Source organism: Gekko japonicus, unplaced genomic scaffold (genome assembly GCF_001447785.1).
Source record: "Gekko japonicus isolate JY-2015 unplaced genomic scaffold, Gekko_japonicus_V1.1 scaffold259, whole genome shotgun sequence".
NCBI classification, from domain to species: Eukaryota; Metazoa; Chordata; class Lepidosauria; order Squamata; family Gekkonidae; genus Gekko; species Gekko japonicus.
The window spans coordinates 556,421-574,354 of NW_015165243.1; the positions used below are offsets into that span (position 1 = coordinate 556,421).

At 43.3% G+C, this 17,934-nt stretch overlaps 1 protein-coding gene across 1 annotated transcript in view; it reads right to left on the minus strand.

The window, feature by feature from the left end:
• The window catches only part of ERC2 (ELKS/RAB6-interacting/CAST family member 2), a 654,659-nt gene that overhangs the window by 206,477 nt on the left and 430,248 nt on the right, over positions 1–17,934 (minus strand). Inside the window, exon 12 of the mRNA XM_015410044.1 lies at positions 9,318–9,453. Within this exon, the coding sequence (XP_015265530.1) occupies positions 9,318–9,453 (136 nt within the window). The remainder of the gene's footprint in view (positions 1–9,317; positions 9,454–17,934) is intronic.

Genomic DNA, 17,934 nt, shown 5'->3' on the forward strand with positions numbered 1-17,934 from the left:
TGTTAGAATAGTAAGGATACACAGACATGTTCTTAATGTTTTTCCCTCCAGGTTCTCGTACTCCTGAGATTTATCAAAGCCAAGGCATTTCTTTGGAGTCCAGTGAGGAAGATTGGTTCAGAACAGGAATCAGGGCTTGATGGACCCAGATGTAAGAACTCCACAGCCCATGGATGAAAGAGACTACTGCCCTAGGAGCTGTCCATGGTCTGGGAAATCCTGCCTCTGGCAAAAACTCTATCACTGTTCCTTCCTGTATTCTGCTATCTGACCTCACTGTTGACTACCAACTACCATCCAGTACAAGCTGTGGTCACCCAAATATGCTCTAATGTGACAAATGGGCAAAGTTCTCCCCCCCCTTTTAATCCTCTTTAGTCCTATTTGGTTTGTGAGCAGAGCAGCTAACAGCCAAGCAGGATATATGGAAGGGCTGGAGAAACCAGACGGGAGAGGAGAAGTGAGAGAAAAATGGAGACCCTCTCAGTTTTTAGTTAGGTGGGGCTTGTATCTCCAGAGTGATAGGTTGGAGAGGTCCTGTCTAGGAAACTTCAAAAGTTCCAGAGTCTGCCTTTTGAGCAAGAACAGGCAAAAAGAGTAAAGGGGTAGAGAGAGGATCTTACATCCAGAGGAGCAGGCTGAAAGAAAATCTTTGGTAGGAGACTGTGGTGTCTTAGAGTCTCGTGTTTGGGGAAAACTTGGATGCTAACTGCTCTCTGCACTCCTAAATATTCAAGTGAAACTTTATAAGTGAATAGGCCTGTGTTTCACCTGTAAATAGTTTCTCTCTTTTTTTTCTGAGCCACCTTATTCATCTATCCCTGGGAGTAAATAAAATTTATTCTTCTTTTATTGTTTCTATTTCTTGGGAGTTGGCCTTATTACATTCAGAAGCCATTTGAGTTATGTCTATCAGGTAGAGGGCTATGGATAGACAGCACAATGGGTCAAGTCTCACATCACACTACCTCTGCTTCACACTACCTCTACTTTGCCTAGGTTCTGTGGATACAAACAGACTCAAAATAATCTTGACTAGCTGGGAAACTATGGTCAAAATTTAACCTGTGTTCAAGCTTCCACTTGAACATTTTAACAGAGCTTTGCTTCTCAAGATCACTACGGAAATAATTAATATGTTTGTAAACAGCTTATTAAAATATTTCTTGACTCAATCCAGATGTCTACGGAGGTCGTCAGTAAGGGCAACCAGCACTGTCTCCGTCCCATGCCCCAGGCGAAAGCCAGACTGGAATGAATCAAGGACGGAAGCGTCATCTAGAAATCCCTGTAACTGCGTCGCCACCGCCCTCTCAATCAGTTTGCCCAAATAGGGCAAATTGGACACCGGTCGATAGCTGGCCAATTCAGTCAGGTCCAGAGTTGGCTTTTTCAGGAGAGGGCGGACCATCGCTTCCTTGAGTGCCTCGGGGAACTGCCCCTCTGAAAGGGACTTGTTGATAATCTCCCTCAAGGTACCTCGAAACCCCTCGTGACCCGCTTTAATGAGCCAGGAGGGGCACGGATCAAGGCTGCAAGTGGTTGGATGCACAGATACAAGCACTCTATCAACTTCCTCCAGGCTGAACCGGTCAAAGCCCTCCAAACCCAGTGAAACCGTGCAAGGGGCCTCAAGTTCACTTACTGTATCGACTGTGGTGGGGAGGTCACGGCAGAGCGACAAGACTTTATCCGCGAAATAGCTCGCAAAAGCCTCACAGCCAATATCCAATTCCCTACTGTTTTGTCTGCCCTGTGGCAGAGCTGTCAATGATCGAATCGTCCTAAATAATTGGGCCGGGCGTGAGCTAGCAGCCGCAACCCTAGCTGCGTAGTAATCTCTCTTCGCAGACTTGACTGCCATCCCATAGGATCTCATAAACGTCCTATAAGATGTTCTTGTGGCCTCATCGTGAGCTCAGCGCCACCGTCTCTCCAACCGTCTGAGCTCCTGTTTCATAAGCCGCAACCCCTGGGTATACCAGGGGGCCAGCTTAGAGCGAGGGCGCAGAGGGCGCCGGGGACTGATCACGTCAATGGCTGTAGAAAGTCGGCTATGCCAGTCATCCATGAGCTCATCCAACGAGCCATCAGGGGGCATCAGATCCCGCAGAGCCATCTGAAGCCGCATAGGGTCCATTAGGCTCCGTGGGCGAGCTAAAATCCGCTCGCCACCTAAACGGGGTTCAGGCAGGACATTTGCACGAGCCTTCAGGGCATAGTGGTCCGACCATGGTACTGCTTTCGCAGTAATCTGGTCCACCGTAATCCCCACCGTGAAGATTAAATCGAGCGTGTGCCCAGCCTGGTGCGTGGGGGTCGATACCCATTGGGAGAGTCCTAGCGATGCCATGGACGCCACTAGGTTCGTAGCCCAACTAGAGGTCGCATCATCGGCATGGACATTGAAGTCACCCAAGACTAAAACTCTAGGGTGCTCCAGCGCCCAGACCGCTACGGCCTCCAGTAGGGACGGCAGACTACTGGCCGGTGCGTTAGGCGGACGGTACACCAGCCAGATTGCCAAACTCTCCTCGGCCTTCAGCACCAGACCAACACACTCTAAGGCCGCAATCTCCACCGTAGGGAGCGCCCTGAAGGAGTAAGCCTCTAAAATCAATACCCTAAAATTCTCTCCTCTGAATAGAAACAGTTTGCAAAGTCTGTGGAAGACAGTGAGGGAGAAAGCAGTTTGTATGTTTTATCAGTAGCCAAGGGCAGTAGAGCAACTATGGGAAATGTCCTGGGATGGGACCATGGTATCCTTTTAGAAATTCTCCAATTTACACTGGAATTCAGACAAAATCCAGAAGAATAATGGAATTATTGAAAAGGAATTTCTAAAAGGACAATATTCTTCCTTACCTAACAATCCAGATTATCCAGATTTTGTAATTATGCTAACCACTTTTAAAGCTGTTGAAATAAATCGTAAGTGGTAAAGTTTGTTTTTCCCCATCATAAAACTATAGAATGCAAAGACTAAATTAATATCCTAAAGTCAATTCATACACATATTTGCTTAACCAAAGAAAAGGATATAAAGATATACTAAATGTTTAACCACATGGAGATGCATAAACATTTTAAAAGCATTTACTGACACACACAAAAAAAGCAAGTGAAAGAAAAATCTTACTGAAGTGTGTGAAATTAATAATACACTGTATGTTTTCTGAAAGGCAGACATTTTTGAGGCTGAAGTTATTAGTTCAACTTCCTATCCTGGCACAATCCATCTATAATTAGAGAAGCAGAAAAATGGCAGGGGAAGGGCCCATGAACAAATCACCAACACATACTTTCGTATAATATTCTCTACAGGTCTGTATTAAGTTTTCATTTTTTGTTTTTTCAATGTCATGCCTTTTGTTTTGTCAAAATATAAGTATTTAATATGCATAGGAACCTTATTCTTTCAAACTGATCAGACTTCAGCTTAACCACTGAGAAAAAAAGAAATTTTACTATTCCCAAGGAACCTATAATTTGAAAACGGAAGCACACAAGAATATGCTTTACTTTTCAGGCAATGAATGGGAGATAATGCAGAGAACTGGCATAAAATATTGGCTCATATTCCTTCATATGTCACCTCATTAATTTAATAGACTTGAGAGAGAAGGGGAGAAAGTGATCACAAATCTAGCTAAAATGACTAGTATTGCTCATTTGTGTTCAGAATAGGTTGCTTTCTCAAAAAAATATTTGAAAGTCTAAAAAATTATATCTAATGTAAGTAATGAAAAATTCATGTGAAACTGCCACTTATGTTTAACATGGCTATTCAGGCTTAAATCCAAAATCTAGGGTATAATGATAGGAATGTCAATCAGGATACAAATAAACTAATCCATTCCACAGTTAATTTAGAATAAAGGAGACTACTGAAGCGTCCTCCAGATGCAAGTTTGTACCTGGTGCAACTTAATAGACAGAGGGTCAAATCAGATGAAGTTGCAAGATCCTTGAACTTATCTCCAGCATTTTAATGGTTAAATAGCAGCTGCCATGGTTCCCAAGTTGAACTGAAGCTGTGACACGGGGACAGGGGGGGTTCAACCCTTTTCTCATGCTTTTTGCCTAAACTCAGATGCAGTACAGTAATATGCTATTTACCTCAGTGAGTTATTTTGTTTTGCTGTCAAGTTGCAGCTGACTTATGATGGCCCATTAGGGTTTTCAAGGCAAGAGGCATTCAGAGGTGCTCTGCCATGGCCTGCCTCTGCATAGTGACCCTGGTATTCCTTGGTGGTCTCCCATGTGAAGAGAACAGGTTGGTCTGGGCCATCCAAGTCAGGTCATTTACCTTGCTGGGGGACACCAGCAGATGGCATTTATCTTTTCATGCAGTGGCACAAAAAGGATGCTGAAGTGAGGAAAATAGCACAAGAAAAGCTAACCATCTCTTCCCTCATCCCATGATTCCAAACTGAATCAGGGACTTCTGGGGCTGCATTTTAGCAATAAAAATGCACAGGGAATAGGGATGCTGTAAATTTTACTGAAAATGTGTTCAGTACCCAAACATATAGTTAATGACCTGTGAGCTGAACGGCCAATCTGTTTGCCCATCCATTAAACCCTTTGAATGGTTGTCAAACAACTTTATACTTGCACAGTACCCTTTCCAATTTTAGTATATGGCCTGCCGAAGTGAGCACCTTGCAGAGTACCTGTGATGGTAGTGTTTTACTACCAGTTTGGTGTAGTGGTTAGGAATGCGGACTCTAATCTGGGAGAACTGGGTTTGATTCTCCACTCCTCCACATGCAGCTGGTGGCGTGACCTTGGGCCAGTCACTAAATCTTTCAGAGCTGTCCTCCCAAGGGCAGTTCTTGGGAGATATCTCTCAGCCCCACCTACCTCACAGGGTGTCTGCTGTGGGGAGGGGAAGGGATTTTAAGCCGCTCTGAGATTCCTTCAGGTAGTGAAGTGTGGGGTATAAATCCAATCTCTTCTTCGTTTTGCAGGGGCTTTTGCATCTGCATACTTGGTGAAACTGTTTCTAACTGGGGTCATGGATGACTGGATTAAGTCATTAGACAATGTGAGAGAGAAACTATATCTCTCATAACAAAAGAAAGCATGAAGAAATGCCTAATACTTGGTTGGGTCTGCATATGAACCATTTTGACCCAGTTACCATGATGGAAGTTGACAGGATCCTGGGATCTATGAAGGCCACCTGTGCACTGGATCCTTGCCCATCCTTGCTTTTAAAATAATGTAAAAACCATATTAATGAGCCCATGATATGTATCACAAATCGCTCACTAACTCATGGCACCTTCCCCTGGCCATGCAAAAAGGCTGTTATCCATTTCACTTCTTAAAAAAACCACACACATCTAGACTCAAATCTGATTTGTTTAAGAAGGGAAATGTAACAGACAAGGGGTTAGACCTAGTGCAAAATTTTGGCTCGAGTTAGATCTCTTGCGCAAGTCAAAACCCACACACCAAAAAATAATGGTAGCCTGGTCCATAGCTACAGTGGGGCATTTCGGGACCACGCCCCCTCACTTACAGGTCCCATCCCACAAGATCTGAGCCAGTAAAGCCTTTTTTTTAAAGTATTTTAATTTTTAGATTTTTTTCCAAGCTGCACGCACCAACACTGTGCCCTACCCAGCTGGTCCTGACCTCGTCCTTGCTAGCTCTGCCCTCCCATGCTGCTGGCTTTCTGCATTCCTTTTTAGCCACTCCAGCTGCTCTGAGCAGGAAGTGGCGATCGACACACTGCTTGGTGAAAAGGACACCAAGAGCTCTGTTCCAGCCGTGCAGGGCTGGCTCCCAGCAATTGCATGCAGTGCTGAGGCACTTTGGGCTGCCCATGGCCTGCATTGTGACCTTCAGCAGAGAGAGGTGCGGGTGAGTGGTTCTCTGTGTGTCCAAACTGCAGCAACTGTAGCTACTCAGTTCAGAGCCTGGCTTTAGGAACCTGCAGCATTTTGCTTTTGATACTGGCCCTGGGGCTCAATGACTGCTTTGTTCCCTTGGCAAGCTGGCTTCCTAGCTAGAAACACTCATTCAGTCAGGTCCAAGCTTCTTTGCTATTTGCTCCTATCAACCCACCACCACCATGCTTGTTGCCACCCCTCTTTAATAGAAAGAGACAGCCTGAATTGTAGCAATTGTTGAATTGTTGATGTGATGATATGAACCCAGTGGAATGCTGGGGGGGGGCTATTATTACTTAATCTAATTAAGCTACCCATTCCCCTACCCCAGTGCCAAGTCCCTGCCCCACCAACCAGAAATTCCTGGCTACAGGGCTGATGGTAGCCATATGTGCTAACTGTATCTCTATTTGCATTTCCGCTTGTTCATTTGAACTGAAACCAATTTCTGGGCACTATAATATAGAAGGAGGATAGCTTTAGTTGTTTCACAAGATCTTGAGCAAACAGAACTGCACTAAATCCATTCATGTTTCTGCTTGTGTATCACTGAATCCAAGCCAAGGGGAATTTGGTTTAGGCTCACAGTTTAAGGAATATGGCCTAGAAAACTTAATTGTTTTAATTGTAATTCATATGTTTTACTTTCTGTAAGCCACCCTGAGCTGGCCTCGGTCGGGAGGGTGGGATATAAATATGACAAATAAATAAATAAATATTCCGCTGGTGAACTGCTGTACTTTAAAACATCATAGTAAAAGGACCACACGGCAGTGGGAAGAGAACACTTGGTAAAAGCAGCGGACAGTACCTTTGTAAAATCCATAAGTGTCAACAACGAAGTGCAATTGCACAGATTTGAGGCACATTTGGAATGCAAACAGATTTAATATTTTAAAGGGCCCATACAATGAAATTCATCAGTGACAATCCAATTGTCGCATTCTGGCAACATCTCATCAAAGAGCTTTTGAGCCCATCGATTCCAGTCGCATATAATTAAGCATATGGCTTAAATTCAGGCAAACTAGGTATACAGAAGATCTTCAAAAACAGAATGAGTAGTTGTAGTGGGCCACTGGATTTTGTTAATGCACTGGTACAAAAGAGAAATGCTATTTTAGGTTGCACTTCCTCAAGATTCAGTAAATACTTGCACTACTTGATTCAGATTATTTATGTGTTTGTTTGTTTTATTCCTGTTATTTTACAAAATGTATTTCTTGCCTATCTTCCCTCACAGGGGTCACCAAAATTAATTGGGTGCACTTTGATTGTTTTCAAATGCATAAAGAAGAGAAAGAACTGTTAAATATATACAAGGATAAAAGAAAAAGTAAAATCATTAAATTGCAACAAAATACAGATCTGAGACCTTTGGAATGACTTTTCAACCACAGCATTTTGTCTAGAACTTAATCAAGTTCAAAAACATATCTGAATGCTACTCAAGATAAGCCTTAAAATATAAGATTTGGCAGCTTTTCTCTCTCTGGTTATCCTATTGTATCACGCAGGAGTTATTCTGTCGTAAAGTACAGTAAATGGAATTAATACAGCAGTCTAAAATAAGTAATCTAATCACTTAACAAAGACCCCCTTACTGAGAAAATAAAGATAGGTAAAGGAAGATACAGAGTCAAAACAAATGATGAACAGCCTCACATTAGATGTGCATTGCTGGATTGTACCACTACTTACTGGAAGTGATGAACCCTGCAGACTGAAAGGTATCTCCTTCTCTGTTTTTGGCCAGTCTGCCCCCTACAATGATGCCTCACCCCTCTCCCCCTCATACAATTTCTAATTCCTGCATTTCATATGTATTCATAGTAAAGCTATAATAATTCAGATCTTATCGGGAAAAATGGTTTGGACATATGAATAAAACACACAGTATACCAGCATTAATCTAGATAATTGGCTTTACCACACATAAAACATAGTAGCTAGAATTTAAATGAAATACAATAGAAAAAGTTGGGACCCACAAGGAATTTGCATGGAGGAGGCATCTTTGTTTTTTCTCTCTCACTCTCTCTTTCTCCCCCACCCCTTTTCTGTAATTCTTCCTTTCTCTTTCTCCCCACCCCTTCTATCACTCTTTCTTCCTCTACCCTTCCCATTCTGACACTCTTAAAATTTACTCCCCCTCCTTTTCTCCATCAATCTATTTCTTCATCACTGTGACACTCACAGGGAATGGTTGGCTCAATTGCCTGCCTCCTCTCTACCACTGTACTTTTCTGCCTGCCCAGCCATCTCCCTCTACGCTGTTCTGGCCACCCAAGTAGGTTTGCTGTGACAGCAGGTTGGTGGTGGTGGTAGAGATGTTGGAGGTCTCTGTAGAGGCTCCCAGTCCTTCTCTCTCACACACACCTCCAAGTCAGTGGTATAGTTAGGTAGCAATGGATTTGGGATGCAGAGTGGTTGGCAGCAGAGGTTGCCAGTTTTCCTCTGCCTACTGCTCTGCTTCCACAGCAGTTGCAGGGAGGATTTGGCTTCCTCACCCACACCCCTTCACTGATGTGCTTGCCTGGACCTCCCCCTCTCCATTATTCTGGCTGCCCAGTCACATCTCCCCCCCCCCCCCTTTTCCCCCCCCACCCTTTTGCCCTTCCCGCACAGCCATTTGGCTCAAGCTGTGGTGGGAGAGGTAGCAGCTGCTGCCATGGTGGCAGCAGAAGGGGCAGCACAGTGGTGGAGGTAGGCAGGTCAGCAGCACATGAAAGATGTGCGGGGAGTTGGGACAGGAGATTCTTAGTTCCCCTAGCCTGCTCATCCACAGTAATTGTTCTTGTTTTGTTTTCAAAAAATCCTTTTTTATGGTTTGGGATTTCTCTGCAAATCTGGGAGTCCCCACAAGTTTGTAGAAAGATCTCTCTTCTATCAACATGGTACCAATCTACAGATTCTCTGCTACTGAATGACAGCTCCACCCCAACTAAATTCCAGATTTAATCTGAGAAAGTTTTATCTAAAATAAATTTTGGGGAGGAAAGAATGCATGGCAGAACAAGCCCATGGCACAGTAAAGAAAAAGAATGGGACAAATCAGGTCATCCTTAGACATTACCATCTCAATCCACTGCTGACTTGCTCAAATAAATGAATTATCTACAACATTAAATAATTTCATTACATCTTGACAATAGCTGTCAGAATGAGAAAGCATCTCCTAAATCATTATTTGCTTATCAGCATGTCAGCTAGTATTCTGTTCACATTCAGCGCTCTTTAATTTATACATTTGTCACGGTTACAAAAAAAGGTGTTCTGTGCATCAGTGGTTTACTAGCAGTGACTCAGAACTTAACTGAATTTCTATATCTGGATGTAAAATACAATGCCTTCAGAATCCAATAAGAAATATTTCCACGCTGATTTTGAAAGATAAACAATGAAGCAACTAACCTGTAAATGCTGAGAATTGTCCGTCATATTGTCTTCACGCCTACGAACTTCTTCTAGCAACTGAGCATTCTTCTTCTTTTCTATTTGTTGATTGTGCTTCAGGTTGGCCACCTTCTTGTTTTGATCTTTCATATGTCTAAGAATTGTATGCATACACCTGTTAATTCTAATGGCTCTGTTAAGAAAATTGCTATAAATGTGGTATAAATAATTCACGTATGATTAATTACTTATACTGTAGAGATCATGTCTGTAAATCAGCAAACTGAACATGAAATGTGCCGTTGCACGGCAGAAACAATTATCTCAATTCTTTAAACTGTTCAAAAACATTTTCTAGTCTGTTTAAGATCATGGCAGCATCTTCATACAATATAACTTGAATGTATAAGGTGATTTTTCAAAAAAAATATCATGTTTTAGCTTCACTCAGATTTATTATGAGGCTGCTTAGTTGGTATGGTTTTAGACAACAGTCAGATTCTCAAGTCCCAAGTATCACTAATTTTAGGACAAAAATGTTTAATAGCCTATCATTTTGTTATTGAAGCCAGTGAAATCTTCCCATAGCTATGGTTGTGTTAGTAATCCAACTTTTCTATTTGTCCATCCGCTGTGGGTTAGGGCTTGTAGGCTTGACCTCTGAGGAATGAACATATTAATAAGATTCACTGGTTCTTTTAAAATATCAACTGAAAGGATGTAATTAAGAGCTAATTTTTTCACTGTATTGAAGAAATGTTCTGAATAAACCTTGATCCAATGCAATTTTTAAAAATTCATGTTTAATAATGAATTTGTCTTTATGTATACATTTTTTTAGTTCAAGTTGTTATGCATTACCACTTTTTTTAGTTCAAGTTGTTATGCATTACCACATTTTTTTTAGTTCGTTGTTATGCATTACCACTAAAAGAACTAGCATATTGTTAATGCATAACAACTTGAACTAAAAAAAATGTATACATAAAGACATATTCATTATTCAAATAGCATGAGTGATTATTTGTCTTTATTTGATAAACCACTGCCATAAAACCCCAGCAACTAATGACAGAAAACTGTTTCTACATGCTTGGACTCTTAGATAATAATTTATTTGACTTTCTAATGATTTTGAGGAATGCCCTTCTTTTTAGCTATATAATAATAGTCATGTGCAAATTCCAAATGAGATCTACACACTAATCCTTTTTTGGCAAAGGGAATGGATATTTATTAATGCCCATATGATCACTGGAAATGTTCCAGTTTCTTCTAGTTCTTTATGTTCCTCTTTACTACAGTATGAAAATATTTAGTTACAATGTATCAGTTGATCATCAATATGCTGTAGAACCTGGTTAATATTCTCATATTCCCTCTATGCTCCTGTACATTTACCTTTTTATTGCAAGGCCCTTTTTGTGAATCTCCAGTATACAAGTACTTACAAGGTCTTTATTGGAAAGTTCTGATTATAGCAAAGCTTTATAAAACTGTCACCCATTCACCATTATTATATAAAGGTAGATGGCAATGACATGAGAAATCTCAGTCTACTATAACTCTAGGGGTAGAAGTCTAGCACCAATCCCTAAACATGTTGATGGTCACTGTTTTAACTAGGGATGGGCATGAACAATTCGGTTCAGTTCATGGTTCATAGCATGTGTGGTTCATGAATCATGAACTGTCACAACTTTTAGGGGCTGAACAAAATGGTTCTGTGAGGTTTTTAATGTGGTAGAATGCACACAGACCCTGCCGGCATGCTAGAGACACCAAATTCACAGGGGATCTTTAGCTGACTCTCCACATACCCTCCAAGTTTGGTGAGGATTAGATTTACAGGGTCCACGTTACAGCCCCCAAGAGAAGGTGCCTCCAGAAAAGTGCTTTCTGGGGAAATGGCAGAAATTACAGGTGCAGGTTCAGGACATCCAGATATTTATAGAATGGACCCTGTGCAAGCTAGAGGCATTAAACACACAGGGGACTTCCCACGATGCTCCTCTACGTGCCCTCTGAGTTATATGCAAATTGAACTTAGGGGGTCCAATTTATAGTCCCCCAAAGAAGGTGCCACTAGGAAAGTGCTTTGGGGGGATATGTCAGGTGCAAGTTCAAAAGTGTATAGAATGGACCCCCTGCAAGCTACACACATCAAATGCACAGGGAACCCCACCGTGCCACCTGTGCCTCTACAATCTTGCCAAGCTGGGGGGCAGACTGTATTTCTGGGGTCACAGTTATGGACCCCCCAAAAAGGTCTCCCGCATTTATACCCTCCCACACCTCCTGAGTGTGAACACTTCTGTGTGCCATGAGGGTGAAAGTGGGTACAAAGGGTGCTTGTCAAAGGGGAAGAAGTCCTCCACCCCCTGCATACCACAGGCCCCCATCCCCAGGCACCAAACCTATCCTGTGAGCTGAATTACCTGCAAAAGTAAATCCAAAAGGAGACTTCAACAAAGTGAAATGCACATGTAATCAGAAATGAATCTATACATATAATCCATCATTGGAAAATACAGAAGTTCACAGGATCCATAGAAGGAAAAAAACAAAGTCCCGAGTAGATATCCAACACTTTTCCTAGGTGTTTGGTCCTGTTTACATAGAAGCAACCTTGAGAGGTGCATATTAAAGCTTAGGAGACCTGGCCCATAAAGAAACTGAATAGTATTGTCCTGTAAAGAAATTGGAATGAGACTTCCTAATGTTGTTCTTTGTTCCTGAGGAAGGACCAGAAGTCTGAAACACTGCATGCTACCTAGGAAAAGTGTGTGATATCTACTCTGGACTTTCCCCCCCCTTCTATGGATCTGGTTTAAGGCTCTCATTATGTGATAAAAAGAATGGGGGGGGGAAGAGGTTAGAAAAATATAATTTTTTCTGTTTATTTCTTGTGGTCTATCATGCAATTAATATCACTAAATTACAAATACACACATTGAGACACATTGATCAGCACTCGTGGTCATATAATTGCACCTGGCAAACGCATGAAAGGTAGTTTTATACTATTATTGATTGGAAAGAAAGGTTATTCAAATCAATGCAGTAAAATGGTTTGGTGGGTCATGTAAGAACATATGACATATTAGAAATATTCTTTGTGCAGGTATTGCTAGCAAGATAGCTCAAACCAGGGGTCCTTTCATAGAAAAAGAGGTGCAGGAGCTCATTAGTATAACTTATTAGCACAACTTATTTGTGTATGCCACACCCCCTGACATCACCGAAAGTGTGTCAGAAGGCAACACCCACCGCTCAGGTTCCACTGGACTGTTTTGGATTTCTAGCTATTGGGGGAGGGGAACGTGCAGATCTGTCCACGCAGAGGAGGGAGAGCTTGTACCTGAATAAAACTGGACAGTTTTGGATTGCTAGCTATGCCACTGGACAGTTTTGGATTGCTAGCTATGGGTGGGGGGAATGCGCAGATCTGCCCTCACAGAGGAGGGAGAGCTTGTACCTGAAGGCGGGATGGGGGGGCTTTGCAACTTACCTGGCTGCTTCTTGCTCCTCGTGACCCGACTGAGGGCTGCTGGGAGCAGGAAGCCGGGCTTGTTGCATGTGCCCACCCCCTGGGCTCCTTACTGCCGGAGCTCTGCTCCTGTGCGCTCCCAGAGGAAATGACCCCTAGCTCAAACTATTTTTTCCAGTCCAAGCAGGTACCCTTGTGGGTCACTTGGACCTGAGTGTTCCTAATAGGTTCAGGAGGTGACTATTGGAATTGGATACACCTATGCCATGAACAGCTAGGAGAAGAATGGTCATGCCTCTAGGAACTTGTCCTTCTCCTAGCAGCTACCAATGTGGCTCTTGGAGGCAGCAACCGGGTACAAACTATATCAGTTGTTTCTACCACACTACTACTAGCTGTGTAGATATATTTGTCTTCCAAGCACCATGGAGACTAATGTACATATTAACTATTGCTTATTCACAGAGTACTCAGCTGTGAGGCATTATGGTCTGTCAAGTTTGGGTGTTGAAGACAGTGGCTGCAAAGAAACATTCTGCATACTGATGAGGGGTCTGATATTGCAAACTATGAGTACAAGAACAGTTTACAAATAAAACACATTTTTAAATAAAAACATAATACAGATGAACTCTCTATGGGTTGTGTTTTAAGCATAGCCCATAATTCCTCAGATACCTAAAAATTTCAACAATACAGCAAGCTGCTTTTGCCCATCAGGGAGCACTCAGTTACCCACTTCACCATGACCACCAAGACAGAAAAGAAGTGTCCAGTCTATGACACCCCAATGGAATGGGAAACGATGAAGTCCAGAAGGCTCCCATTATTTTACCATTTCACAGAATGTGTAGAATAGAATTGTTCTGGAGGCCATTCTATAAAGGGAACAGGGTTCTACTTATGGACTGTGGAATTCTAGGCAGTCTTCCTTGTGTCATGCACTGTATATATGACAATGTTTTGTTTCATTCCCTGAGGGAGATTATCAACAAGTCCCTCACTGAGGGACAGTTCCCTGGGGTGTTTAAGGAAACAGTGGTCCGCCCTGTGTTGAAAAAACCATCTCTGGATCTGTCTGAATTGCCCAACTATCAGCCAGTTTCCAATTTGCCCTATTTGGGCAAATTAATAGAGAGGGCGGTAGCGAGTCAGCTACAGAGCTTTTTGGATGATGCTTCCATCTTAGACCCTTTCCAGTCCGGCTTTCGCCCTGGTCATGGGATGGAGACAGCACTGGTTGCCCTCACGGTTGACCTCCAAAGGCATCTGGATCGAGGCGGATTGGCGGTGCTGATGTTGCTGGACCTGTTGGCAGCATTCGACACAGTCGACCATCAGCTACTGGCCCGCTGCCTCGCCAACATAGGAATTCAGGGGCTTGCCTTACAATGGGTCGCTTCCTTTCTCCAAGGTCAGGGACAAAGGGTGGCACTAGGGGAACAGCAGTCCAAGAGGCATCCACTGGACTGTGGAGTGCCTCAAGGGGCACTGCTCTCCCCAATGTTATTTAACATCTATATGTGCCCCCTTGCCCAGACTACCAGGGCCAGGGCTTTCTCGGTGGTGGCCCCATCCTGGTGGAATGCGCTCCCAGAGGAGATCAGGGCCCTGCGGGACCTCTTACAGTTCTGCAGGGTGTGCAGGATGGAGCTCTTCCGCCAGGCTTTCAGCTAGGGTGCCACCACCATTATAGAGCCCTGGCTCTTCGTTTTAACATCCAGCCGCAGGAAGATCTGGAGCAGAAGGATCTTTAGAGAGTATATTGAAATAAGCCATCTTGAGTAACTATCCTCTGCACTTTATGAAACTGTATTAATAATGGAACTTTTTAATATAGTTTTATGTGGTTTTAACTGTATTTTATGTACTGACTGTGAGCCGCCCTTAGCCTGCATTGCGGGGACGGCAGGGTATAAATGTGATTAATAAATAAATAAATAAATAAATAAATTCATTGTTGTCCAACGTTGTTATCCTACTTTTTTGCATATATTATAAAGTTTCCTAGCATATTCTCCAATTTTGTAATAGAGGTGGGGGGGGGGTTGCATGGTTTGTATGTATAATATTTTTATTGCATTAATTGTGTAATCTTCCTTGAGTCTCAGCCAGAAAGCTAGATTTGAGTCCAGTAGGACCTTAAAGACCAACAAGAATTTTGGGATATAAACTTTCAAGAGTCAAAGTTCTTTTTGTCACGTGCTACCGAACTCAAATCTAACTATTCAGCTGCAGGACAACATGGCTACCCTCTGAAACTACCAGCAAGAAAGGTGGCCTTTAAATGGAGTAAACAAGATAGAATAAAGCCATGCTCCTTGCTCCGAGTCTGATTTTATTCTACAGTTGTCTATTACAAAGGGAGGACCTATTTTCATTAACATGATGGCATTCTGTAGTTATGGCTTAATATTTATGCTGAGCATGTTGTTTGACTATCCAGCCTGATTAGCTATGATTTAGAGTGCTCCCTTATGTTGTTTCTCAGTCTGAAAAGCAATATGTTGTTTTTAAAAAAAATGGAAACTGTCATGATGCAAATGCTGTTCAGTAGGCAGACCACCTGAAACGACAATAGGCCCACTTTTTATAGGATACCCTGTGCAGCCATTTGTTAAACTATCAGAGAATTAGATATGGATGAGGTAATAGTGTAGGAATGCTATGTTTTCACTGGGGAGTTTCAAAGTGTAAAGTGAGAGCTTAACAGCTCCATACTTCAAAAAACAAAACAGCAGTATTTACAAAAATGGGAGTATAACTCTGAAGCATAATAAAGGATAGTTCTGAGAGGCAGCACTATGAACAAAATGCAAAAGTTTGCCATGCAATTTCCTCATTAATTTCCTCTTCTGAAACCCTCAGCCCCAAAATCAGTGCTGTCTGAGCAAACTGTAAAGTTTTAATGTATCCCGCTTAGAGAACTATTGCACAGAGTATCGTAAAAAAGAAAAAGTAACATTTCTGAGTTTCACTGTCCTATCAAAACTATGAATTTGGCAATCTGATGTAAATTTAAAGACAGTAATTGAATCACAGATTTATGAAAGATGGAAATTGAATCAAGATAGAGAGAATGGTATTCATTAGTCAAACAAAAGAAATGACAATAAGAGCTAGAAAAGATTAATGAGACAGATGAGTATAAACACAGAAAAGATACAGCCAAATAAATCAAGAATTCAGATAAATAGATGCTATGCATTTCATATTCACCATGTTACATTGTTATGGTTACTATGTTAACACTGGGACAAATTCATGAAACAACTGGATTCTAAGATCACTTAGTTGGTATAGTCTTATTTTAGTATACATACCACATATTACAATGTCAACATATTGATTTGGGTAGATATGTAAAAGCACAAATTTATTAGCTCTCATTAAAAAAACAACAACAACGAAGTGCCACAATCAACAGATGTCCTGCCTGAATTGGAGCTGGCAAGAAACTGGAAATTTAGGGGGGAGGGGTAGACCAAACCACAATGTAGGAATATGAGGGGTGGAGATAAGCAAAAGCAAAAATAAAAAATAAATACAGACTTACAGAGCAATCCGGGGGGGTGGGGGGAGGAAGCACTCTGGGAGCCAACATACCCCTACGTCAGCATAACTCTCAGTTATGTCAGTGTAAGTCCAGGTACATTGGTATAACTGGCATGTACAACAGTACAGGTCAGCTGCAGCACCCTGTTGCTTGCAGGCACTAGTGGTGGGGTGCAGTGGCTGGCCATTGGTGCAACTGAGGCATGGGCCCCTGTGCCAGTGTGGTTGTGGGCAGGTTTGGGGATGTGGCCAGAGTTAGTCAGCTCCCAGAACTCTTTTGGCCTCAGAATACCCCCTCCCAGAAGTGGAAAGTTATGCCAACAAAAACCAGGGCATAGTCCATAAGCACCCATGGATCACAAAAATAAAGAGTCTCCCCCCCCCCCGCTGTATCCCTGGCCATTAGCCATGGAAGAGCTCAGGATGCTGACGACAGCCTTGGCCAAATCTCACCCACACCAGAGTGGCCAAGCCCCCTCTCCGGCACCCAGTTGTGGCCCCCTCCATCCTACAAAAATGTTTGCCAGAAACTCGTACAGCTCAGTAGTAAGGGCATGATGCACAGGACTCTGTCTTGGAGCTCCCTGACATGCAGACTCAGAGCAAGTGGTGAAGCACTTTGGTGGTGGGTGCTGCACAGAGAGGACACCTCAGGGCAAACAGTTGGCACTGACACCCAAGGAGGAAAACAAAGTCTGTACTCTGTGGCTGACCTCTCCCATTTCAGAACCCTAACAGGTATGCCACCTTCGGAGGCTCGGCTCACAGGGGCACCCACGCACTGACCGGTAAGCACAGGCAAGCATTCCAAACCTGCTCCCCCTCTTCCCTCACTTGAGGTGAGGTGCTATGACAGTGTCTCCTGCACTCAAGCCCAGCACTGGGTCCAGGCATGGGGCAGCACAAGCCGCCGTGGTGCAGCATCATGACCCCAGACATGCCATGGGGGAACTTCCCTGGAAAGGTTTCCATGAGACTCAGCAGGGTACAGAGTGTGTCTGCAATTGGGGGGCTCTGGCAGCTGCTCCGCCGCTTGTGGTGAACCAGCTCGGCAAGTGTCCCTTTAAACCATTCCCTCGTCACTTCACAGCCTTCAACTAGAGCTCCTGCGGGGTATGGATTGTAAGCAATCCAGGACCACTTCAACACAGGACAGGTGAGTGTAAGTTGGCAAGTTCCATCTTCCACTTCAAGCGGGTTTTGTGGTGAGCCCCACCCCCCCCCCCCCCGGACTGTATTTGCAGACCCTTCCAGGACAAGACATCCATGGCCGAGGTTGCCATGGCACTCATGCTCAGTTGCCATGGCTCTGTTTTACTGTCTTGCAGGTGGAGATTCAACAAAGAGGCTTGTGGGTGTGGCTAGTCCTCTCCCACACACTCTACTCAGTCAACTGTTCCAGCCCTCCTCTTGAAGCACAGCTTTGCACCCAGCCAGCCTTTCTAAGTTCCACCTGGGATGCTATCCCACTTACGGTCAGTCAGTGGGATAGCATCTCTCAGAGCTGTTCTCTCACCAGCAGTCCTTGAAAGTGCTCTCTCTCAGCCGCATCTACCTCACAGGGTGTCTGTTGTGAGGAGGGGTAGGGAA